This window comes from Pantherophis guttatus, chromosome 5, assembly GCF_059756535.1.
Source record: "Pantherophis guttatus breed Tessera chromosome 5, ASM5975653v1, whole genome shotgun sequence".
Taxonomy (NCBI): Eukaryota; Metazoa; Chordata; class Lepidosauria; order Squamata; family Colubridae; genus Pantherophis; species Pantherophis guttatus.
Genome location: NC_142067.1, coordinates 27,163,457 through 27,189,735, shown reverse-complemented (window position 1 = coordinate 27,189,735; position 26,279 = coordinate 27,163,457). Strand labels below are relative to the sequence as shown.

The 26,279-nt window shown below is 35.7% G+C and overlaps 1 protein-coding gene across 2 annotated transcripts in view; it reads left to right on the top strand.

The window, feature by feature from the left end:
• Window positions 1–26,279, top strand: part of DCLK1 (doublecortin like kinase 1) — a 160,872-nt gene that overhangs the window by 104,774 nt on the left and 29,819 nt on the right. For both annotated transcript variants that reach the window (XM_034411302.3, XM_087894775.1), the window contains exons 7-10: window positions 14,319–14,403; window positions 18,432–18,540; window positions 20,983–21,040; window positions 24,017–24,136. In XM_034411302.3, the coding sequence (XP_034267193.1) occupies window positions 14,319–14,403; window positions 18,432–18,540; window positions 20,983–21,040; window positions 24,017–24,136 (372 nt within the window). The remainder of the gene's footprint in view (window positions 1–14,318; window positions 14,404–18,431; window positions 18,541–20,982; window positions 21,041–24,016; window positions 24,137–26,279) is intronic.

Sequence of the window (26,279 nt, the reverse complement as noted above, 5' to 3'; positions counted from 1 at the left end):
CTTCCACTTTGCTTGCTAAGTCAACTACTGGCTTTTCCAGGCAAAGTAGGAATGGAGTGAGTTCTGACAGCTCTGCATTTTTGCTGATTCAGGTAGTCCTCAATTTAGAACCAAAATTAGGATTGGAACTTCATCGCTAAGCAATGTCTATGTTAAGCGAGTTGCACTTGATTTTATGATTGTTAAGCAAATCATGTCATTAAGCAAATCCAGCTTCCCCCACTGAGTTGGCTTGTCGAAAGGTGTCTGGAAAGGTCGCAAATGACGATCATGTGACCACTGGATACCATTGTAAATCTATGCTGGTTGCCAAATGCCCAAATTGCAATCACATGACCGTGGGATGCTGTGATGGTCATACGTGCAAATGTTGGTTGTAGGTCACTTTTTTCTACACTGTTGTAAATTTGAATGGTCGCTCAACGAATGGTTGAAATCAATGACTACCTGTACAGCCTTGCTACTGAATCCAGTCAGTCTGTTTTTTCTGACCTGTGACTGTAGCCAAACGATTTGCCTTGATGAGGATGGTCTATCTTCCTGGGCCTTGTACTGAAAATTGTACTCTTGTGTTGACTATTTAACTAAGATGTCACTTCATGGTAGATTGGAGAACACTTCATATGCCCAAACCTGACTTGAGCATTGGTAGAAATGTTCCGAAGTTCTTAATCGCAGCAGCATCTCCACACATGCTTCTACTCCAAACCCAAGTTGTTGTTTCATTGGTTTCTCTGAGGGCTTATTTGTTGAGGTAACACACTGATCTCTTCCTGGGCCTGGAGAGTATTATAATAACTGATCATGGGCTTTTCTGTCTATGCTTCCTGCACAAACCATTTTTTTCTTGGTGATGCTAGAACAAATTTTGACAGTTCTCTCCAGTTTGGTTGTATCTCACTTGCCCCAAAAATTTAATCCCCAGAGTTACTGGTGACATCCTCCAGTTTGATAATCTCTATTAATGATGCTCAAAACTTGTATAATCAAAATTGCATCCATAACATTCCCTGTTATGTTTTGCAAATTATATTACTATTTGTCTTTCTTAATCTTCTGCAGTACCTAAATTCTTTTTCCCCTAAAAAGTTTCAGAAATAGTCCATGCACAAAATAACCAAATTCTAAAGTTGTGTCCATGTTCATGTTGTTCTCTCCACTACACACAAGCAATACCATACGTAAAATTAGTCTTACACACCTTACCATGTATTTGAATACATTTTTAAAAATACACCGTAAAATATTAAAATATATAGAGTTGGTCAAATATTTTGCCTATTAGGAACAGAATACCCTAAACCAGTGGTTTTCAATTTGTGGTCCGCGGACCCCTGAAAGCCATGATGTCCTCACAGGGGGTATGTGAAGCCTTGAAGAAATATTATGATTTAAATCTTGAGTTAAGTCTTGGGGGGACCATGGTCCATGTCCCATGGCCAAACAAAGTATTGAAAGGGGCTCCTTGGTGAAAAAACCCTAAAGCAGTATTTTCCAACTTTGACATTTCAACTACCTGAATTTTATAACTATTGCTAAGAATTCTACAAATTGAGGAATGCACATATTTGGAAGTTGCCATTGCTGGGAAATACCGCTGCAAATTAAGAAATGTACATGAAAGTGGTATCAAAAGTATTCTTCACATATGTAGTAGCCTTTTCAATGTACATTGATTAAGTTTAAGTTAGTGATATTGTACTGCCACAGTACTACCACAATCTTGTGATATGGATTCTCAGGAAGTCATTTAGAAAAATGAACATTTGTATGTATCCTACATTTCAAGAACACATGATCTATCACAAAATCATGCCACAGAAAAATTTATTTGGGCAGTCCCCAAAATTACTGGGCTGCACAGTTCCTGGGGTTGGATTTAACAGAGATTTGAGGGACAAACTGGCTTTCAAGAATATTGTCAACTATTCTCATTCTATTGATTGTTGAACTTCTGAGAATTTTCTAAGGGACTCTAAGTTTTCTAAGTTTTTAGAATATTGTCTAAACATCACTATTTTTAAACACACATCATTTTCAGTCAAAGAAGCTTGTATCTTTTGTCAGAAAATTTTATATGAAGAGATTTACACTATAGTCATATAATCTAACAATTTAGTATTTCAGAAACATCTGTTTCATACTTTAGATTATTTCACTTTTTTAATCACATGATACTTTAAAATGTTTATTTGCAAGGTATTTTTTTGCTATTGAAAACCAATGTGAACTCCTCTTGGATTTTTTTAAACATTTTTTTTCATATAATCCATTAAAGTACAATATATTATTTCTAAATCCAAAATGTTAATTTAAGAGCAAAAAACAACCACCACCACCCCCCAGTAAAATGTATTGTTTGTCAGTGCATGAAAATAATTCAGTACAAAGATACTGACACATTAGATGTTAGAAGGATTCATATAGTTATCTATTAATTTGCCTTGAGAAAACAGTATCACAGTGCACATAAATTATTAATCAATCTTCCCTAAGTGAAGAGGTATTGATACAAGGGAACTATCTGATCTCTTTACCTCTGCATGGCTGGTGTTTTTCAGAAGACTTCCTTGTAGGATCAGAGAACACTGAGTTGTGGCACAAAAGTCCCAGGACAGTCCCAAAGCAAAGGCAATATCTATTCTGCTCTTACTAGCATTGGATTACAATTCAAATCTAGACAAAGAAATCCATATGGAAAAACCATATTTGCACATTTTCTGAGAGAGTTATAGAAAGTTCATAATGCTTTCTAGGAAGGAAGACCTGTTTTGGATAGACTTTTCCATTCATTGGCAAATTTTTAGCAAAGTCCTTTGTCACTAAAAGAAATAAATGTACAATTATTTAGAAGAGTCAGTATAAACTGAATGGGATGTGGAGTTGTATGATGACACTTCAGGGTTAGAAGTTTATAGCAACATTTAAAAGGACCAATTTACAATGGAATTTTCACTTTTTTTACTAAGAAAATGTTTTTCCTTTTTTCCTTTCCTTTTTTCCTTTTTAAAAAGAAACATATAAACAAGAAAATACATCTTCAACTCGGATTTCTCCAATGTATGTTATTAAAAACAGTATTTTACATAGCACGTAAAATATAATATGCAGATGTATTTTAACTTACTAGAATTTATCTTCTCTTTATAACTTTAGTATAAAATATCCTTAATTTGACTTAAACTAAAAATATGCACGATTCTATTAAAGACCTAAATAAAGTCATGATACAATAGATACAATAAGATCTATGGATAGCATAATATAAAATATGATATGATATTTTGGTGTAATAAGCAATAGAACATAGCTCTTGCAATGTTAAACATCTGTTTAAATGTTTATATAAAATACTTTATGTGGTTTCTTTGTGCCACTTGAACCATTTTAAAAAATCTGCTGAAGTCTCTACAGTTTTTTTTACTGTTCTACATGTAAAGATTTTTGGTAATAGAAATATTATAGCTTTATAAAAGATTATTATACCTAAAATAGAAAAAAAAATCAAATGATCTGCAAAATTTTTTATTTTCATATAGATTCCAGTACCTGAAATAGTACTTGAAAATTAGCATTGAGAGCCTCTTATTTTGACATTAATTATCTCTACTCCATAAGAGAAGAAATTAATAAAACAATTATTTTACTTATTAATTCAAATAGGAATTAATTTAGAAGGTTTTTTTAAAAATAATAGAGTGATCATCTTTTGATTATCACCATAGCAACATGATATGTAAGATCTGGAAGATTAAATGTGCTTCTGCAGCACTTTAATTAAACAATCAAATTATATGATTGTTAAACTACAATCTACAATGCGAAAAGGTAAGGTATTTTTATAGTTCTTAAGATCTTTTTTTCAAAGTGTATTTTTAGTTTCTCAAGAAGTACCAGCATTATCATATCTCTCATCAATAAACAGAAAGTGTACGGATTAAATCACATGATTTTAAAGCCTTCAGTTTTAATCAGAATATTTTAAAATGAAAATGGTAAAATAAAAACAAATTGGTATTTTTCATGGACAAAATATAGATCAAAAAGCAGAAGTTCCATTTCTGTCTATAGGGGAAAAAACACTTTTCAGATGTAGCTATTTCTTCAAGCAACTTGGATATCAAAAGCTGATTTAGGGCTTAGGGCCTGGTTATTTACGAGATCACCTTCTGCCACCGATAACCTCCCACCGGCCAATACGCTCCCACAGAGAGGGCCTCCTCAGGGTGCCGTCGGTCAGGCAATGTCGGCTGGCGACCCCCCGGGGAAGAGCCTTCTCTGTGGGGGCACCTGCCCTTGGAATGAGCTTTCCCCAGGGATACGACTGATTCCAGACCTCCGTACCTTCCGCCGGGCTCTGAAGACTTTTTTATTTCAGCAAGCCGGGCTGGGTTAAAAATCTTTTAATTGGTGAATTTTATGGGTAAGGGGTTTTTAAATTGGGGGAAGCCAAAGATAAATTTAATTTTGTTTTATAGTATTTTAATGTTTATATTGTATGTTTTTTAATTTTGGCTGTTCACCGCCCTGAGTCCTTCGGGAGAGGGGGGCGGTATAAAAATTAAATAAATAAATAAATAAATAAATAAATAAATAAATAAATAAATAAATAAATAAATAAATAAATAAATAAATTTATATGAAAAAAAAATGGAGCCATATTTTTAAATACCAATTTTTGTTGAAATAACAGAGTTCATACTATTTAAGCAAAAATTAGCCTCATACTGATTCTATGATATATTCTACCAAATATGAGTTAAGGACTTCATATTAGCTTGGAGCCTGGAACTATATTTTAAAAAGTTATTTCTGTTTGGTCAAGGAATAACTGATTTGGAGTTTTGAGGGGGGGGAAATAGAACCACAGAGCACTTACATTCGTACATTACTGTATGAAAAAGTTCAAAAAGAAGACTTGGCCTTTAGAATATCATTTAATTCAAGATCACTTTCACTTTCCTTATGCATAGGAAACTGACTATAAATATAAATACACTTTAAAATGTAAAGTGTGAATGCTGAGGGAGGAGAATCTTGAAGTTGGAGACTATCTGATAGGGCTTTTTTCTGGATGGTAGATTTATGGCAATGTTTCTCAATCTTGGCAAGTTTAAGAAACTTCAATTCCCAGAATTTCCCAGATAATATGTTTCTAAAATTTAAGTAGTTTTTCTGCCCTCCTCAATTATTGTATTTTGCCCACAAAAAACTTGTAATATTAGAATATCTTGTTTATCCTTAAAATGTTCGGAGAAGCCCTGGCTATTGCTGCTGGGGATGAAAATTAGCTCATTAATCACATACATATATTTTAAGCATTAAACACAATTTTAAAAGTTAGTTAATAAAATAAAAATAAAAAAGTAAACTCAAACAAATGGTACATGGAAATTCAGTATCTCAGAATTCTGATTATGATAATTATAGTATTCAGACAGATACAGGATTCTCTAGTAGTTGGCTATAACAGGTTAAACATTTCCTTCTTTTCCTAATTTTAACAATTCACTTGAAATTGACATTTCCTGAATTTGCAAATATTGATTAATAGCTACCTGAATATACTGTGGCTGACAGATAGTACAGCATTTGGAAATTCTAGGAATACCTAAAAAAGCTTACGTAAAGAAAAGCAGAACAAAAACTTATGAAATAAATTATTGACTTTGAAATGAAAATTAAAAAAAAAACATTTATGTTAAGTATAAATAAATAAAATGCTGGTATGACTTATTTCTTGGTACCTTGAAAGCAAAGTGATCAGATGCAGATTTATTTTTTTCCATTTTAAATAACAACGATTTTAAACAAATAAACAAATCCCAATTTTTCTCTTCCCAGACAGCAAAAACAATGCATATGTGTACCCTAGTTTGGAAGTGTAACCATTTTTCTAAATTATGTAAATCCCATTATTATGAATTCTGGCTGTATTTAAAAAATATTTCCTATGTTTCCTTCACAAACTGCTGGTTGATTCTTTTCTTTACTCTTTTTTAATTAGTTTATAATATAAAATACAAAAACACAAAAGAAAATAGTGGCAAAGTAAAGGAGGGGGAAGGGAAAGGGGAAGTGTAGGGCAAAGGGAAAAAGAAAGAAAAGTTTTAACTTCCAACTCCCTTCAGTGCAGTAGAATAAGATAATAGCATCAAACCTCAACTTTTTACTTTTGCATAGTAATATTAAGAATGAGAGATTCAATACTATATGATTATTGTAGTTTGCTAGTTTTTCTTTCCCCAAAACACTCTTAAATTGCCCGAATATTCACTCTGAATATGAAATAGCCTTAAACTTAAGTTCCTGGCTCCAATGTTTCTTCACAATGAGGCAATGTAAATGTTATAATACATTTTCAGGCTTTGGAAACCACAAAACCTTGGTAAAGTTAATCTGACCATCATTTTTATTTCTCAATAATAAATATTATGGAAAAATATTGAGCAGAATCATAGGCATCCCGATTTACAACGTTTTTTTTCTGTGATATATCAGACATAAACAGCTCCCTTTAAGCTGCAAATAGAAAAGAAGAAAGATCTTCAGCATATATTAATTTCTATGCTTAAAGCACTAGTATGCACTGATGTACTTTCAGCCTGAGGACTATTACTGTTACCCATTTAAAATATTTACCAATGAACTGCAGAACAAAACTTTCAGTAAAATGTGGTTGAAACCTTATAGTGCTGATCTTCCTTTTTCCATAGTAGAGTAATGGTGGTATGTTGGCCATCTGTTAAATTAAGCTGATCTGGAAGTGAAGTACTTACAGATCAAATCCTGCTTTTATGCAGCTACTTTCTTTAATGTAGGTGTGCCATAAAAGCAGCCAGGTGGCCAGAAACTGAAGCAAGAACTTCCTCTTAAAGTTTGTTTAATAGTGATGACATTTCAAATGGTGCAGCCTACATTAAAATTTAGACTTGCCATTTATTTTGAGTGCTTCAGGTTCCATGAAGGCTTTTTGGTCTGAAATTATCTCCCCTCCGCCCCAGTAATTCTAATGTGATCTACAACTATGTTGAAGTACAGTGTGCATAACCCCACACTAACTGCCTAGGATGTTTGCCCAGTTGTATCCATGCAACATAAATTGCAGTTCCATAAATATGGAATAATAATTAAGAGAAAAAATTAATATCCTTCAAGCTTTGAGATATATAATAACCATCCTTGACCCTCATCTAATAAATAGAAATTAAAGAAACAAGAGTAAGAGTGACAGAAATAGGAATAACATGTACAGTTTGCGTAAATGCAAAGAGGAAAAATTAAACTGAAAAAAGTGAATGAAATGGCAATATCTTCCTAACTTCAATGAAGCAAAATAAGTAAATTCAGTACAACTTCTCTAAGGCCTGGAACCGTTTTATTTGATCCCTTACAAGAATACATTTAATGGAAGTTCATGTTCAGGAAAACTCATAAAATTTCAGAGATCTTTTTCCCATGCAAGTACTTGTTATTGCTTGATATTTAAGAAATAATTGTTTCATTCTTTTGAATCAGGCAGAAACAAGGGTAGACACAAGTGTAATCACCTCCTGAGTGGATCAACTGGTTTGGTGATTATACTCTTAACCAGTATAAATTCAGTTTATACTGGATTACCAGATAATGTCTATAAAATATGTGTTTGAGTTCTATAGAAAAATAGCATAAAATTATACTAACATGGATCAAGATAGTTTTCTTCAAGATGGGAATTAAATATTTAAGAACCATACTTACTTAGTATAGGTAAATATTCACATAAACTGTTTTGTTTCTTTTGTTTTTACTGATGCAAGAAAATATTTATTACTTAAAATGGAAAATACATTTCAGAAATGCTGTGGTTTAGATTAGGAGCAGAGATGATTAAGAGACTAATAAACTGTGCACAATTGCTCAAATTATGCAGATAATTGGAGGTATTCCAAAATAACATATGCATATAGGTTTAATCAAAATATTTTCAGATAGCATTTCTTTGTGTCAGATAAAAATATAGTTTGATATCAAATCCTGATATTAATGATCATTGGAGTTTAAGCTGAAACTATTCCATTCACTAAATAAGTTTGTGCACTACTCTAAATCAAATGGCCTGTGTAGCTTTCTCTAGGCATTCTCCTGAATGTGCTAAATTCTCCAACTAAGGGAGAAGAGAATAACATGTGTAGCCCTATTTCTCCAAGTTCCTGTTTCAGGTGAAGTTGAAGATATGGAATGGAATACTTTATTGTCACTATGAATGTACACTAATCGGCATACATTAAAATGAAATTACATTGCACACGGCTCTCAAAGGGTCTGTTCTGTCCCCGTCTCACACACGCACACAAACAGACAGCCAGGGGTTAAGTAAACTGGCAGACAACCAATTCTTCTGATAAGACGCTTGGCAGCAACCCAGTAGCTGCTTGCCAAGAACTTTACTCAATAAACAAAATACACACAGTCAAGAATTGTCCAGTTCGTAAAATAAATCCAAGGCCGATAATGTTGTTTCCAAAGATGCAATGTGACTCGGTAGTAGTTTTGTCCATCACAGAGTCTGAATGGCCACCTCACCCCCTTTTATACCCTGTGGGGTGTGGTCCAGTGACTCAGCCTAATCTCTGGCACGCCTTTTCTTCTGTTGCGCGCGCTTATCTCTGCGACGCTGCTGAGGATCCAGCCAAGACTCATTACCCTCATCACTATCCACCTGTGGCTGCGTGGACGTGCTTGGCCCCTATCTCTTGCCCTTCAGCGGACACCGAAGGCATTGCCAGAGAGGAGGGTCCTGGAGAGGGAGGCCTTGCCAACTCCTCTCCTTCACTCTTGGAGTCCTCTCCTGCTGATGACACAGGCTCAGGTAATGGAGCCACAACAGGGTCTCCAGCTCTAATATAAACATAAACATGACAAGATAAATAAATACATAAATAAATATGAAAGTATACATGGACCCACAATATTACATGACATGGAAAAACAATGCAGTCTAGTTCGGATGTATACGTGTACATGGCAAGAGAAAAAAATCTTGCAAGTTTACCAGACGGATGGCATAGGGAGCAAAGCTGTTACAGAATCTGATAGTGCTGCTACAAATACTTCGAAACCTGCTCCCGGGGGGAGCAACAGAAACAGACCATGAAGTGGGTGTGTGGGGTCTCTAACAATCCTTTGAGCTCTAAGCACATAGTGCTTATAAGCAGTATCCTGAATTACTGGAAGTGAGCTTCCTATAATCTTCTTGGCGGTCCTTACCAGTCTCTGAATGGACTTTCTATCTGAAGCATTGCTGCCACCAAATTAAATAGTGATGCAGTTTGTTAAATCAATCGTGCCTCTGTAAAAAGTGACCAGGATAGAATGACAAAGATGTGCTTTCCTCATCCGATGCAGAAAAAGCAGATGCTGGTTTGCACGCTTCACTAAGGATGACATTTGCAGAGACCAATTCAGATTGTTAGTTATCTGTACCCCCAGATCTAAACGGAAAGCATCATTTGAGTTCTGCTTTTGAGCCGGGAGCAGAGATTAAATATTACTGAGATAAAAATGAATTATATTGAACTCTAAAGTAAAAGGTGCATTAAGGTTTTCAAACTATTAGGAAGAAAAAACAAAACACCACAACTGTAATATGTGTGTTTTAAGCAAAATATATGTTTACTTGAAAATGTTAGTGTTTACTTAAAGTAGTGATCCAGTTGGTATACTGATTAAAACAACAAGCTAGAGATTGTGATCTCTAGTCTCTCCTTGGTCACAAAGTCAGCTGTGTGACCTTGGGCCAGTCACTCTCTCTCAGCCCTATAGAGGAAGCAATGGTAAATGACTTCTGAAAAACCTTGCCAACAAAGCTACAAGGATTAGTCCAAGCAGTCACCAGGAGTCAAAAACTTTGACACAAAGTTTTGGATAACAAACCATAGCTTGTTAATTTTTATGCCTTGCTTGCCAATTATTCCTTTTGTAATATGTTCAGTCCAAATCTTAATAAATTATTGCTGGGGAGGCATTAAAATTTAAGCAGGATGTTATGTGACTAGATATTGTTTGCTCCTATCTCTGATATGATCCAAATAGGTTCCAGAAAAGTTCCCAGCCATAAAGATGCATTGGGTGATAATTTATGAATCTATGTAGAAGAATAACGAAACATTAAAGTTGGCCTTGCCATGCTAAAGCTGCCATCACATGTAAATATAATTGTGTATCCTACCAAACTCGGTGGAATTCACAGTGCAAATATTATTGAATACATTAATAATCCACAATCATTTATCTTTGGTTTATCTTTCATCACACTATTATTGAGCAGGGACATTATGAAATTCCATTATCTGCTTTAAACTAGTGAGAAAATTATCTACCAATCTATTTACATTAATCTTATTTTATGCTATTTTCCCTCTGTTTAATATTATAAATCAATTCAGATTTTGTTATTTAGGGACAAAAGCATTTTTCCTGAATCGTTGAATGAGAATGGTTTTCAGTTGCTCTTTGGGGTAAATGAATGTCTTTTGTATGGGTTTTTTTAAGAATAAAATAAAATAAAATATCTGTAAAGAATGAAAACCACAAGCTATTTTCTAAGATAAATTTCAATACAAATCAGATAAAATTTGGTAAGAGACCATAATTTAGTAAGAAAATTTTTGAAATTCTGCTGCAGTCACCATACCACCTTCTGGAAATGTAATGAAATGAGATTTTTTTTTCCTGTATACTTTCTGTGTAAAATATAACTTATTGACAAGCAATACTCTTTATGTCTTGGCAGAAACAATTAAACAATCATCATGAGCTACACTAAATGCTATTGTAAAGGGTTCGGACTTATTCTCACTTGCTGCAGATGTTAACATAAGAACGAATGGAATGATACTTCAAGGATTAGGATATATATTAGATATTAGAAACAATTTTCTTGACAGTAAGAGATGTTAATCAATTAATAAATTCCCATAAGAAGTGATTTGTTCCCCTTCACTGGAGAATTTCAGAATCTCCATTGTTGTACATCAGGAATGGTGCAGTGAATCCTGAGTATACCAGGGGTTGGATTTGATTACCTTTTAGGTCCTTTCCAATTCAATGATTCATATTTTTATAGATTATGTTTTTTGGATGTTAAGCATGCATGTGCCTAAGTTAATAAGAGTCAATGATCAGTGTCAATATTTAAACAACCTCATTTTTAAAAAAATCAAAAGAGCTTTATATGAAAGTGTATATTTCAGTTCTATTATTATTAATAGAACAGTATTATTAATACTGTTGAAAAGTAACTACACTGAAATCAAAGATTGCAGATTAATCTGATTTTTAAATGGTATTCAGTTTTTTTCTTTAAGATTAAAAATCTGTGAAGTCCGTTTTGTAAAGTGATCTAAATAAAATAGAGCTACATCACCATTATAAATGACTACAGATTGTTTAATTACATTATGATGTATATTATTTTAAAATGATGTATTGAAACAAACACAAATAAATATGTGCAAACTTGAAATGTATGTCTTTTTACTGTGAAACTGTATGGTAATTAATATCAGATATCTTTTCTGTCTGGGATTTTAGTATAGGTTTCCCATACAAATGCTCAATTTATTTGGTACATTCCCATCCTGTCCTTATCAGGCAGCAAATGTCTGTTTTCTTTATGCAAAACCAGGAAAGGTTCATTGCTATCATGAGAGTTTGATGCTCAGATATATCTTTAATAGTCGGGAATGTCTTTCCACTGTCTTGTTTTATCTCTTACCAATATTATAACAGAAGTATCAGAGCAGTAGAGAATTCTTCAACCTGATATTCTTTGGATGTCTTGGACTTCAACTTTCTGGAACTCTCAGTCTTTGGGCCACTAGGTTTGGAAATAATGAATTGGAGAATATGTTGCATTTGGGCAAAATTGTAGGCCTGCATATTCCAACTCATCTATGAATCTTATCATACTAGTTGAAGCCAATCTTTAGACTAACTCTTTGTCTCCACTTATTTGGCCACTGGGGAGCATTCTGCAGTTCGTGGACTGTTCCAAGAAATATGTTGGCAGACATCTATTAATATTGTATGTTGAATAGACGAAGTTAGTTCAGAGTTGTCATTGAATAGTAGAAATGAGAAGGCAGTGATAAGTAAAATTTTCCTTTCACAAGAAGAAATTAATCATATCAGTTATAGAGAATAAGGAATGATGAATGTAACTCTAAGAGTTCTTAGAAGAAAGGGGTCAAAAGATTACAGTAAGTATACATTGAACAGATTTTACCTTCTTTTGTACTATAATTGCCTCTGATCCTTAAGTAGTTGAAAAAAATCTATAATTTGATTCCTTATAGCTAAGAACCTATTGATAATATCCTTATTTAGTAAAACAAAGGGAATTTGATATAAGAAATTATTATTAGGACTACAATTTCTGAAACTTAGAAATACCACTAGATGGTAGCTAGCAGATACAGAAAACTTTACAATTTTAAATCTCTGTGGTTTGGGGAGCTCAAATATTATGTTGCCTCCTGAAAGAATATACAGTTATGTGAGCTAGCTATAAAAATAATAAGGAAAATATGTTAATCAAATATACAAATAAAAAACTTCAAAAAGGGAAGGGGCATGAAGCTGCTATTAAACCCAAGATTTTAAGAAAAAGTCTGCAAAAAGTCCTATTTATCTAATGTATTTAGTAAATAAATATAGTATACTATGGTTTGAAATGTCTCTGAATATTAGTAGCTCAGGTTGGTTGTTATGTTGTTGGTTTGAACTCCAAGCTTGGAGATTTGGGTACAAACGTTTTGCCCCATTCGAGGAGATATCTTCAGTGCACTTTGGATTCTGCTTGTCTGGGGGAGCATTGGCCTTTAAGTACCATCTGTGTGATGTAAATTAGTACTGGTGTTGTTGTTCAGAGGTTTTCTGATGATCTCATGGTCTGGTTTTGGGTTGATATGGTTGACCAACCACATCATATGCAGCCAACCAAATCAATCCGAAACCAGACCATGACATCATCAGAAGACATCCGAACAACAACACCAGCACTAATTTACATCACACAGGCGGTACTTCAAACCAAGGACTATGACTCAGCAACTACAGCCAGCCAATCACACAACCTGAAATCAGACCAGAACTCAGAAAAGTATTTAAAGGCCAGTACTCCCCCAGACAAGCACAATCCACACCACAGTGAAGATGTCTCCTCGAATGGGGATGAAACGTTTGCAACCAAATTGCCAAGCTCGGAGCTCAAACCAACAACATATATATGATTTACTTCACCCTTTGTAATACACACACACACACACACACACACATACTATATGTATACATATATAACGAGAGTGTAAATATATTTATCAAACCATTTACGTATGATTCATTGTTTGAACACTTGATACAAACAGATAAATAGATAATGATAAATCCTTGGCATTTATATTAAAATACATGTACACATTGGTAGCCAATTAAATATATAATAGATAAGTACAGACAGAGCATTAATTCCTAATCAAGATCTAGCTAACAGAAATGCAAACTAAATAACAGCTTGCTTGGCCTGATGTTGGCTTCCTGACCACTAGCTTCTTTGGCATATATCCAGGTTTTATGCTAAAATTTGTTGCATTGTTCAAGGACTGGGAAGATACTATAATGATATTAGAAGGCTATATACAAATAAGGTGAGAATACAAAGTCTCTTTTTTACTTTGAATTTGTTAATGGCTCTTGGCACATCATGCTTATGAAGAAGGCATGGGAAACATTGACATTTTCCTCCAGGCCTTTTGAATAAGCATTTTTTTCTGCTGTGGAGAGTCATTCCTGTAGCAAACTTTATAGGTAAGAAAGCAGAAGAACATGTACTGGTGATTAACACCTCAAATCCTAAATGATGGATTACTCAGAGAAACAGAGCAATACATTTTCAATGATAAAGTGTCTTAACAGAAGATGTCCTGAATTGTTAAAAAAATGGTAAGATGGCTAACGAAAAGAGATGTTGTATAGCAGGTTTTTACATAATAAGCAGTAAATTGAAAATGGTTTCTGAAGGTATTCAGGAATAGAATGTTTCAAGAGCATTTAAAAAAAATCATTTCAGATCATCTATCAAGAAGTCTCTCTAGATCAGGGGTCTCCAACCTTAGCAACTTTAAGACTTGTAGACTTCTTCAATTCCCAGAGTTGAAGTCCACAAGTCTTAAAGTTGCCAAGATTGGAGACCCCTGATCTAGATGCTTTCTGTGATAATCTAGCTTTCTTGAAACCATATTTAATTATCTTTATCCAATCCAATTCTATATTTTCAGAGCTCTCAGCACAGTGGTTCCTCTACCTCACTAGCCTCTACCAAAGTCTGCAGTTCGATGGACGAAACCGATGGGCCTGGTGAAGGTAATATAAGTAGATAAAATGCCTCTCTGTTTGAAAAGTGATAATACAAAGGTCTCTGATTTGTTGCCTCTAAAAGTTAAAAAAAGATTGTTGATATTAGGGCAGAATTAATGTTTTGAATTAAACTGTCTTTTGCATCCATTTGTTACTGAATAATCAGGTACTTCCATAGCCATTTCCCATTTTTTCCAATAGTCAAAACATTCCTACTGTATATCATATACTAGGAATGCAATGGCTCAGTGGCTAAGACACTGAGCTTGTCGATAGAAAGGTCAGTTCAGCGGTTTGAATCCCTAGAGCTGCGTAATGGGGTAAGCTCCTGTTATTTGTTCCAGCTTCTGCCAACCTAGCAGTTTGAAAGCACGTAAAAAATGCAAGCAGAAAAATAGGGACCACCTTTGGTGGGAAGGTAACAGCGTTCCATACGCCTGTGGCGTTTAATCATGCCGGCCACATGACCACGGAGATGTCTTTGGACAGCGCTGGCTCTTCGGCTTTGAAACGGAGATAAGTCAGGAACGACTAGCACGTATGTGCGAGGGGAACTTTTATATATCATATACTAAGTATGAGAGTACATGTCCTTGACAAAAAAAAAAAGTTTGGTTAACTTTCTAGTTCAGATTGTTTATAGAGGTTTTAATTGCTATAGTTTGAAAGTTAATTAGTTATTAGTTATTGCCTTTGTATACAAGCGAGAAATATGAGGGATTATATAATGATTTCATGTGAACTGAACTGAACTATTGTGAATGTTAGTCTGGATCCTAGTTTGGATCTTTCATTCACTGCAGACATCAACCATCCTCATTCATAGGTTAGGCATGGTTCTTGTTCAACCACAAATCAATAGCTCAGAAAGGGAATTTTCTAGGGAGAGACAAATTGACTCCTTTGAAAAGGTAGAAGCAGAACTAGAAATGGGAACTGAGGGAGAAGCTATGGGTTGAATCTAGGAAAAGAGGGTTCTGGTATTTTGCAGTGATTCAGATTAAGGCTGGAATTTCTAGCAAAAAGGGATTTCCAATTAAATGAAAGGAGGTTTCAGTTTTTTAAAAAATATGGCTATTTCTTTAGAAATAATTAAATATATTCTGTCCAGAACTTGCATTTAACCTTTCCTTTTTTTGTGTGCTGCTAAGTCATTTTTATTTGCTAGTGAATTCTATATAATTTCAGGCTTCTTCCAGTGTTTAAGGTGAGCATGAGTATGTTATTGCTATTTATAATTTTCTTATGATATATAAGTTGAACTCCATGAAACATCTATTTTGAGATTCTGTCTAATTTGTAGCAGACAGGTCTTTACAGTAGTTTTCTTTCTTTCTTTCTTTCTTTCTTTCTTTCTTTCTTTCTTTCTTTCTTTCTTTCTTTCTTTCTTTCTTTCTTTCTTTCTTTCTTTCTTATCAATCTTCCAGAGCATAACATTAATCTTGAAATCCTGCCAAGTAATTTTCCTGCACTACTTTTGTCTAGTATAATAAAGGTTAAATTATTCTTTACTTTGTTTCTTGTGCTTCTCCCTTTCCCTGGATATAGGAATCTCTCCTGTAACATCCCTTGTACCTCCCTTAACTACATTCACTAAGTTTGTTAGGCATCTCATCTCAAGCTAGGCATAAATAGTCATTTGAAATTCATGTTGATTGTCAAAAAAAAATGGGTAGGTTATTTCACTAAATTTTTCAGAATAAGAAGAAATTATCCACCAATTTCTCAAAGACCAGGCTCTTTCTTGGTTATCCAATGGAAAGATTTGCCTTGTTATGTCTTCTTTTGAAAGTGAGTTGAGATATGAGAACTCATAAATTGGCTGGTAGGTTTTATTCCATTAAGCTAGTGTTGTCTCAATGATCACACAGATAGACCTTCTTCAAAATCATTGGTCTCCAAACTGGCCTTTCAGATCTTCCAACTATACATTGTTAGCCTTTGTAATCAAAGCCATTCAGCTTGCTACTGCAAGCTGTAAACTGTTGGAAGAATGATGTACTATGAAACTGATTGTAAGATGATCAGAATCTATTGAAATAGGTGGCTATAACAAATTTAAATCATCAAACAAACTCAGGACATATATGCAAATATCTAGGCCATCTTGCAATTTTTAAAAAGTGCAGGGAATCACATTTTCCTTGTGGGTGAGTTTAATGTCAGGTATCATCAGTCTGCTGATGAATATTTCAATCCCAGGCTAACCAGCCTATTCTGATTCCCTGTGTCTGGAATCTGTAGGAGTCAGGAGGCAGTGGAAAAAGCTAAAGCTCTGCCCTGACAAAACCAAGTGGCTATGGTTTTTTGGACCACCCATATCTTGATATGCTCCATCCTTAGTCCTGAATGGGGCTGCACTTGGTCTCACAGTTTCTACTGAATAAACAAGTGACAACTTGCTGGGAAAGACCTTGTACAGATTCATCTAATGAATCAGTTGCACGCATATGTGCAGCCCTAAGAAACTTATCACCTTGTGTTTGGATCATTGCAATGGACTGCATATGAAACTACACTACACCCAGAAAGTGCAGATGGTCCAGAGTACAGCAACATACTGTAGGCAACTTTGGATATGCCTTGTTATGTCCGTGCAACACCTTTACTGTGGAAGCTGTACTCAGTACATTTCAATGTGCTGGTTATCTCTTACAAAGCTCTTCATGGCACTGAGCTTGGTTATTTGAGGAACCACCTGTGTTTCACAATTGCTGTCCATCTTATATGATTCAGCAGCATGGTCTAGATCCCATTGATAAGCAGTGCATTCAATGGGACCCAAGAAACAGATCTTCTCTGGTGTAGCATCTGCCCTCTGGACTGCTATTCTTCCAAAAGTTTGCATTGTCCCCAGTCTAATCTTATTTAAATGTACCCTCGGGATTTGGTTCTTTTTCCAACCTTAGATTATAATGGGTGTGGGACTCCTTTTGGATCGAGTGATTTGTGAGATGGTAGTTGTTTCTTTCTAGATATTTTTTTTTATTGCATGGATTGTTTTATTTTAAATTTTGCATATTTAATGTTGCCCAGAATCACAATAAAGTTAATAAACAAAATAGCTCCATGGTTACTGAAAACAAATAGCACAATTTCTAGGCTTTTTGAGATGGAAAATAGTGTGTAAGTGTAAGCCTTATTATACGTATGCTAAACAGCTAAAAATAAAGAAACCCCAAATGCAGCCTTGTCTTGCTAACAAGTGTGCTATGGCCCTTCTGTTTTCAGCCCTCAGAAGCTGAGTTGTGGCCCTTATATCTCAATTTATTAAAGAAAATTCTCTTTAATCAAATTGAGAAAGCTTAACAAAAACAAAACAAGAATTTATCTGGCCAGGACAGTTCAATTATTCCACTGATTGAAGAACAGAATTTAAAAGGATTAAAAGAAAATAGAGAGTAGAAAAAGCTAAACATGGTTCATTTAAGAGAAGGTATATGGCTTGAGCTTTTTAAAAATATCTGAAGAATAATAATTCTCTAATGGCTGCTAAAATACAATAAATATAACCTCTTTTTTCCTCTCTTTTGATTTAACTGTGAAGGTTTTTTAAGCATCTGGTGTCCAGATTGAACTTGTTAGTGACATTATTGAGAACACTTGTTTAAAAACCAAATATTTTATACAAAAGGAGGAAAATAGAAGTTATCACATGAGCAAGTTTGTGTTGTTCTCAGCTTACAGGATGTAATAAGATAAGTGCTTGAGTGTTAGACTTCTTTTGCAGATACTTAATTATGGTATGTTGAACTAATCCTGCATTGAGATGAAATAGTTACGTCTGTGAATTGATCACCAATGTGTATGAGATAAACGTTTCAAGCAATGGGTCCAGCAGCATCCATAAACTTGGTATTTAATATTGTGAAACTTTCTGACAGTATCAGCAATATGATTCTTCTGTTCTGCAAAATACTGTTTCTGGATGGTTTCAATTGTCTTAAGCAGTATAGGTATAGGTAAAATATGTATTATATGTCACATATGTGTTGCTTTTCCCACAAATAAAGCTTACTAACAATTCTTTTCAGAAGTGTTGGATGAAGGCTTCCAGGTTCCAGCCTCAATAGCAGAGAGGTATAAAGTTGGTCGGACTATAGGAGATGGAAATTTTGCCATTGTAAAAGAATGTATAGAAAGGTGAGCAAGTTCTTTCCCTTATTACTGTTAAAGCATTTCCTAACATTAGGCTAGGATGTGGTGGCTCAGTGGCTAAGACGCTGAACTTGTCGATCGAAAGGCCAACAGTTCAGTGGTTCGAATCCCTAATGCCGCGTAGCAGGGTGAGCTCCCGTTACTTGTCCCAGCTTCTGCCAACCTAGCAGTTCGAAAGCACATAAAAAATGCAAGTAGAAAAATAGGGACCATCTTTGGTGGGAAGGTAACAACATTCTGTGCTCCTTTGGCGATTAGTCATGCCAGCCACATGACCACGGAGACATCTTCAGACAGCGCTGGCTGTTCAGCTTTGAAATAGAGATGAGCACCGCCCCCTAGAGTCAGAAACGACTAGCAGATATGTGCGAGGGGAACCTTTACCTTTACCTTTAACATTAGACTATTCCTAGATCATACTTCTATTTACACATGATATGTAACAAAATAGTGCCTCAACTACATATGAACAACAAGAACAACAAAGATTCCAGCTAGGCCTATAAAGGAAAGGTTTTTTTAGAATCAATCTATAAATGAAATACCAACCTTGATTCGTCTTTCTGTAGTTGGGTCTTACGGGACATATATGCTTTTAGAAAAACAATGCTGTTTAAAAAGCTTCATATATAAGCAGGCACAGTAAGTATCTTTAAAATAAAAAAAAGTCCTTCCTTAACATAACTTTTTCAATTTTGACTTCCAAATCCCTGCTGCCACTGTTACGTGCAGTACTCTGTGTATGCTGCACTGGTTATAATATATAAAACATGACTTGCTGAGGGTCAACTCAACATGAAATAGCTGTTTTTCCATCAACTGTTTGATAAAGAAGGAATTTTGGGGAGAAATCCCACTTTCTCCCTTTAGGAGCATTTTGGTCATGTCAGAAAAATTTCCTGGGCAGCAGCTGTTGGCATACACAGGCCCTTCTGTAGGTAGGAATTTATGTGTAGAAGCTAACTGCTGTATGCAAAAGAATCCTGGCCTGATGGGATAAGCTGTGTTTATCACAAGCAACCAAGGCAATCACAGGCAAATGAAACATGTGTTCTTTTCCAGAATTATCTAAACAGTATAGATTAGTGTATAATTAAATAAAGAAGTTATTCCGTTGCAGTTCAGGGATTGGGTAGAATTGATTTATTGCATTTCATTCTTCCTTTCCTTGAAGAAGTTCAAGGCAGCTTTCATATTTTTCCCTTCTACTGACGCCTGTCAATCTGTGAGGAAGGGTGTGTCCCTCAGAATAATTTGAGGGAGTGAGGGATGAAGTTGTGTCCCCAGAGATTTAAGCCCAGTACTCTAAGCTTTATGTTGCAGTTTAACCAGGGGTGAAATCCAGCAGGTCCTGACAGGTTCTGGAGAACCAGTAGCGGAAATTTTGAGCAGTTGGGAGAACCGGTAGCAAGCAGTTTGAGTAGTTCAGAGAACCGGCATATACCACCTCTGGCTGGCCACCAGAGTGGGGTGGGAATGGAGATTTTGCAATATCCTTCCCCTGCCACGCCCACCAAGCCACACCACCCCCACCAAGCCATGCCCACAGAACCGGTAGTAAAAAAATTTGGATTTTACCACTGAGTTTAACAAATGGTATAACAAGGCAAAAAAATAAGAAAATATATCGTTCCTGAACATTCAGTGGAATTGTGTTAGCTCAGGCTATCCTATTTTGTCATACACTGTATTTAAGCACATCTGAAGTGTAATATTTTAAGGTGAGGGAAGTTAGAGAAAGGAGGTTGAGTGGAGCAATTCAAATACCACACTGAATTTATTATTACTTAATGAGGTAAAGAATAAAATAGTATCTGCATGTATTTTGGTATCACTAGAACTGAAAATATAAAATTTGAATTTAAAAAAAATAAAAGTTGAACATGCCAGCCTAAAATGAAAAATATGTGGGGGGGGAAGGAGGAGGAGGAGGAGGAAGAGGATTCCAAATGGTAATCTATCATCAACTTTTTGAAGATGAAGTGTCTTATTTCTGAGTAACTATACTATGCCAAGAAGCCCTCTAGTGGGGAAATGATGCCTTGTTCAGGGAGTTATGCTGCTTTTTTTAAAAAAAAGCATGGTGCAATATGATAAAATGTGTGGACTTATTTTTCCTAAGCCTTTGCCTTAAATATTGAATTTAAACTTCATTTTAATCTTTAATGTTTTCATTTCTATTAGTTACATTATTTAAATCAATATCCTATATCTCTTCATATTTCACAGCAGCTTGCCACAGTAACGAAATAGAAACTTTCTAAAAAGTTCCTTATTTTCTGCCAGAGATTTTCTAGTCATTTCTATTAAGGTATACATGTAGGCTGCTCTGCAAAATAATCTCAGGTTATGTGTTGAATTTTAAAATGTTGTCACTATTGGGTAAATGAATTTAATCTGTTTCTTCCTTCTTCTGAATGTTGCTAGGTCAACTGGTAGAGAATATGCCCTGAAAATCATTAAGAAAAGTAAATGCAGAGGAAAGGTAAGTATCAAGATAGTGGAGTATCATATGTTTCTGACGGATCTTATGAATTAGATCAAATCTGCAAGCACTCCAATTTAGTGGTTAATTTAAAAAAAAAATGTTGTCCAACATTAGCTGTACAACAGATGGAACAAGGATCTGGCAGGGCACTGTGACATGTTCACAAGGTTCTTTATAGAAAAAATAGCTTACATTGACTCAGAATTACGTATCAATTGGCATTTAATGTGATGACGTGAATAATCTCTTGTGATGTTATCTTGGAATTATTTGGCCATGTGGAAACTGATGAAATGGATTGAGTCCCTGTAATAGGAACTTGGCTACATGTGAACTTCTTTGAATACTTCATCAGCCGATGTAGTTAGATTGTTGTAATATGGGCTGCATAGTGCTGCCTTTGAAAATAATCCAGAATCTATAATTATAACATTTAACAGCCAAGATATATTAGCAGGTATGAATTACTCTGGTAACTCTGGTTACCTCACAGATTTTTTTTATAAATTTCCAACTGCAGTTACATAGTCAAATTAAATTAGTGTTTGTTTTAATGTATAAAGCCTTATATATCATGTCTTCAAGATGTATCAGGAATTGTTTCTTTCAAATGTAATCTCTCTGGCCTGTGTGTATGTAAATGAAGAGAAGCTTTTGATACCTGATTTGGTAATAAATCAGGGAGATTTGGACCTGAAAAATTTGGTAGTGCCTTTCCTGTTTGGTACATACATCCCATTGTAGCTACAGGAAGCCAGTGGTGGGATTCAGCCAGTTCTGTCCAGATCACACGAACCGGTAGTGGCAACTGTGGGAGGCTCTGCCCACCCGCCTGGATGTAATGCCTGACTACTGTGCATGCACAAAAGGCTGTGCGCATGCGCAGAGGTGGCGCATGCGACCAAAGCGAGCGCTCGCTCGCTCACATTTGCAAACTGGTAGGGAAAGTAAGTTCATCCCACCTCTGCAGGAGGCTCCTACCCTGCTGATATTTCTGAAGATAGTGAAGACTGGGCATTTTATTTAATTGTGCACTTAGTGTATGTTTTTAATGGTTTCTGTTATTTAAGCATTTATTTAAATAATAGATATAGCTTCTTGTATGTGGGGAAGATCTTGGGAGGCTGGATGAAGAGAAGTTGCCAAGGGAATAATTAAGTAAGAGACAGCATAGCCTAAAGTTGGATAGTGGGTGGGGCAAGAGGGTTAGAAGAGACCCTCCCTAGTTTCTTGGGCTGTAACAGAGAAGGGAAGAGAACTGTACTTTCAGGTTTGCAAGATTATATTACTGTAGCTTTACAATAAAATAAAATTAGCTTACCTGGCCAAGCTTGGTCTACCTAATAAGGCTGACACTTCCCATTTCACAACAGGTACTTTGGTTGGCATAGAAATATTAAAATCCAACAATAGAAGCAATGATCCATGTTGCCCAAGATACATGGGACCTTCCAGTGATGAAGCTACATTGCCTACCCTCCTAACCCAAATGCATGGAGGAAATAGCCAAGTCTTCAGAGTTTTATAAAAAGATAATTTGGCTTATGATGGATGGGCTGCCATATTATACTTATTGTTGAGTCTTGATTTGAATTGGTGTGTTATTCTTCTTCTTCTTCTAAACCACTCACAGATGTTTTACCTGGACACGATATAAGTATCAACAAACATTTGGACTCATGGTCTCTAAAATATTCTGGAGGACTCACGTCTCTGATTTTTTTTAAAAAAAAGGTTACCATATTGTAAAACAAGCAATAGAGAAGCAATATAGATCCAATAGATATACTGTAGCTAGACAGATGGGGCAGGTACATGGGATGTGGGAAGCTGCCACAGAAAAGTCCCTTTTACATGTTGCCATTTTGTAAGAATCTGGAGGGGCACTGAGATAGATCTTGATTCTCAAGCAGAATTATGTGCAGAAAAATGATTATTTGGCCAGTTTGGTCCCAGACCATTTAGGTTTTTCATTAGAGATTAAAAGCAACTTTTTAAATTGTTCTACAAAACTGTGACTTGAGAAACCTGACATGAAAACAACAAGATGTTCAGTTTAGTAAGGATGGGAGGTCAAGGAATAATATGTTAGCTTGGAGAAGTCCTGGGAAGAAAAATATTAATAGCTAAAATGTCTAAAGAAATGCAGCTGTTCTTTTCTTTTTCTTTTTGCTTGGGAAAACTTGATTTGTTATATATAATTTTTTAGTTAAAAGGTTGGAAGAGTAATTCTTTACAGGCATACTAAAAGACAAATATTCAGAATAAGTTAAATATAGGCAACCTTAAATGTAAATAAAATACTTGCAAGTTTAAATCTTCTACCTCTGTTTTACTTTTGATATTTATTTTCTCAGCCTCAGCATAGTCCTTGACTTATGCATTAATTTATAAGGGTTTTAAAACTTCTTATTGAATACTGAGTTTCCTCTGTCGATTATGTGCCTGGATGCACCATTAAAGGAGATCAGTTTAGTATAGTGATTAAGGCAATGGATTAGAAAGTAGCAGCCCATGGGTTCTAGTCCCACCCTAGGCAGAGAGGCTAGTGAGGCAGGGGCGGGTTTCAAAACCCATCGCTACTGGTTTGCTCGTGGGTGCTTGCGCATGATGCTTCTGCGCATGTGCAGAACTGTCTGGGCGCGTGGGCGGAGCCAGCCGCCGCTGCTACCGATTCGCCCCAGCTGGGGTGAACCAGTAGCAACCCACCACTGTAGTGAGGGAATTTGGAATCAATCAGTATCTCTTTCAGACTTAGAAACAAGGTCTAGGCAAGCCACAACTGCCAAGAAAACCAGAAGTTGAATATATTGATTTTATTTAGCATATAGCAGCTACAGTCATGACCTCTGTAGTTAACTTGATAAATTATAACAACAATTTACCCCATTAAATAAGGCAAAGGTCCTGGAGCAGCTATATGGTTTTGTTCCATTCTCTTTTCATATATTTTTTTTCTGTCCTTTTATGCAGGAACACATGATTCAGAATGAAGTTTCTATTTTAAGACGGGTCAAACATCCCAACATTGTTCTCCTGATTGAGGAAATGGATATGCCTACTGAGTTGTATCTTGTCATGGAACTTGTAAAAGTAAGTACAGGTGAACAGTTATCTGCTGCTGCTCAGTTTTCTTAGCTTCAGTATAGAGAAATACTAGTATAGTATTTATGAATAGTATGTGTATGAATATGGAGCAAAGAAGATCTATTATTCCTCAATAGAAAGTTTATTAAAGATGGGAAAATGGATGAAGTAACTTCATCCATTACAAATAACTTGTAAGTATTTATCTAAATCAGTCGTGGGTTGCCCCCGATTCACACCGGTTCTATTGAACTGGTAGTAAAACTGGCGGGAGGCTCTGCCACCAACCCTGACATCATCAAAACGCTTCTACACATGCGCAGAAGAGGCGCGTGCACACAAGCAAAGCAAGTGCGCACGTGCGGCTCCGCTGCAAACTGGTAGTGAAGGTAAGTAAAACCCACCCCTGATTTAAATGTAGGGGTCCTTTGTAGATTATTGTAAGGTATGAAGGTGTTTGTTGAAAGATGTTTGTTGAAAGAAGCTAAAAGGTATACTGTATGTGTAAGAGCATTTTCTGCTCATGTTGTTTTATGAAAATGAAAGCTGGGTGTAATAGGAGAAAGTACAGAAATACTTGAATGGGAAAGTGGATTTTAAAAAAACATATGTGGTAAAAATAAGAATAGATATGACCAAGGGTGAATGGGTGGTAAATTGTATTGATTTCAAAATGAGTGAATAGCAATAATATCACTGCTTTGTAAGTACATTGATTGCTGGTGTGTTACTAGGTGCAATTCAAGGTCCTGGTTGTCATCTTTAAAGCCCTTCATGACTTGGGGCCAGGTTATCCAATGGATTATCCTCACCTAGTTGTCTACCTGTCCAATTTGGTCAGGCAAGATGGGCATACTGCAGGTTCCATCAGCCATGGAATGTTGGTGGGAACCAGAAAATGTGTCTTCTCTGCCGTAGCCTCTGCCTTCTGGAATATTCTCCCTTCAGATATCAGGATGACTCCAACTCTGTTGGTCTTTCATACAACCATGAAGACTTAGTTATGTCCCTGGACCTGGAGCCCCAAGTGTGTTAAAGACCCTGTTTCCTGATTACATTAATATCAGTAGTAATAGCTTTATTTGGTGCGATATATTTGTACTGTTTTACTTGTTTTAAGGTCTTATCATGTAAACCACCGAGAGTCACTTGTTGAGATAGCTGTAGAAATAAAATAAATAAGTAAACCAGTTTTTGAGGGCACCAATACAGGCTTGAAAACAGACTCTGCTTGTGAAAAGATTGCCACGTATAATAGAAAATTAACCAGGAAAATTATTTTCCTTACGATTGTACAGATGTGAACTTTCAAAGAGGGAAGTGGAATTCTACTTGGCCTGCTTTAAACTCACTCTCTCATCCATATCCTGATGAGGAGAGTCACTCTCCAGCTGTGGTGGCAAATCTGCTAGTAATATAAAGATCCTGTGGAAATGGAGTTAGTCTTCTTCTTGATTGTCACATGTTTCCTTAAACCTGAGAGTATTACCTGGCACGGAGAGTAAGAGTTATCTACCAGCATTAGTAACAAGGGGTGAAATCTACTTACCTTCCCAACCGGTTCAGAAGTGCACACGCCATACTTCATGTGCGCGCTTGGACCGTCTGCGCATACACAAACCCTTCTGCACGTGCGCAGAGGGTAAAAAACAGGTTACTTCCTGGTTAAAACCAGGAAGTAATGACAACTGGGCGGGTGGGCGGAGCCTCACACCACCATTGCTACCGGTTCTCTGAACCACCAGCTGAAAAAGATTTAGTGTTAAGTGCTAGTAAAAGTTTTGATAGGTATTCAAAGGAGTTTCCTTTAATCATTTGGTGAGTAGTTCTGCAGGGAAGGCTTCAGATGGCAGAGCTGCAGCAGGTGATTGGAGACTTTTCACTGGACGGGATTGTTGTTTTGTGCACACAGTAATAACAAAGGACAGAAATGGAGCTAGGAGACAAAAAAGATCTGTCTGCTTGAAACTGGATTAGATCATTCTTGTGGTCCTTTTCAACTCTAAGGCTTATGAAGTGAAGGCTGCTATGTGATCTAAAGCATATACATTTCCCTATAATATTTCACAGAACAAATTGGATTCTTAAAAAAAGATGTGCACGTTTGGTATGCTTTATTGGAATTAAGACTTTCCTATCCTTTCCTAAT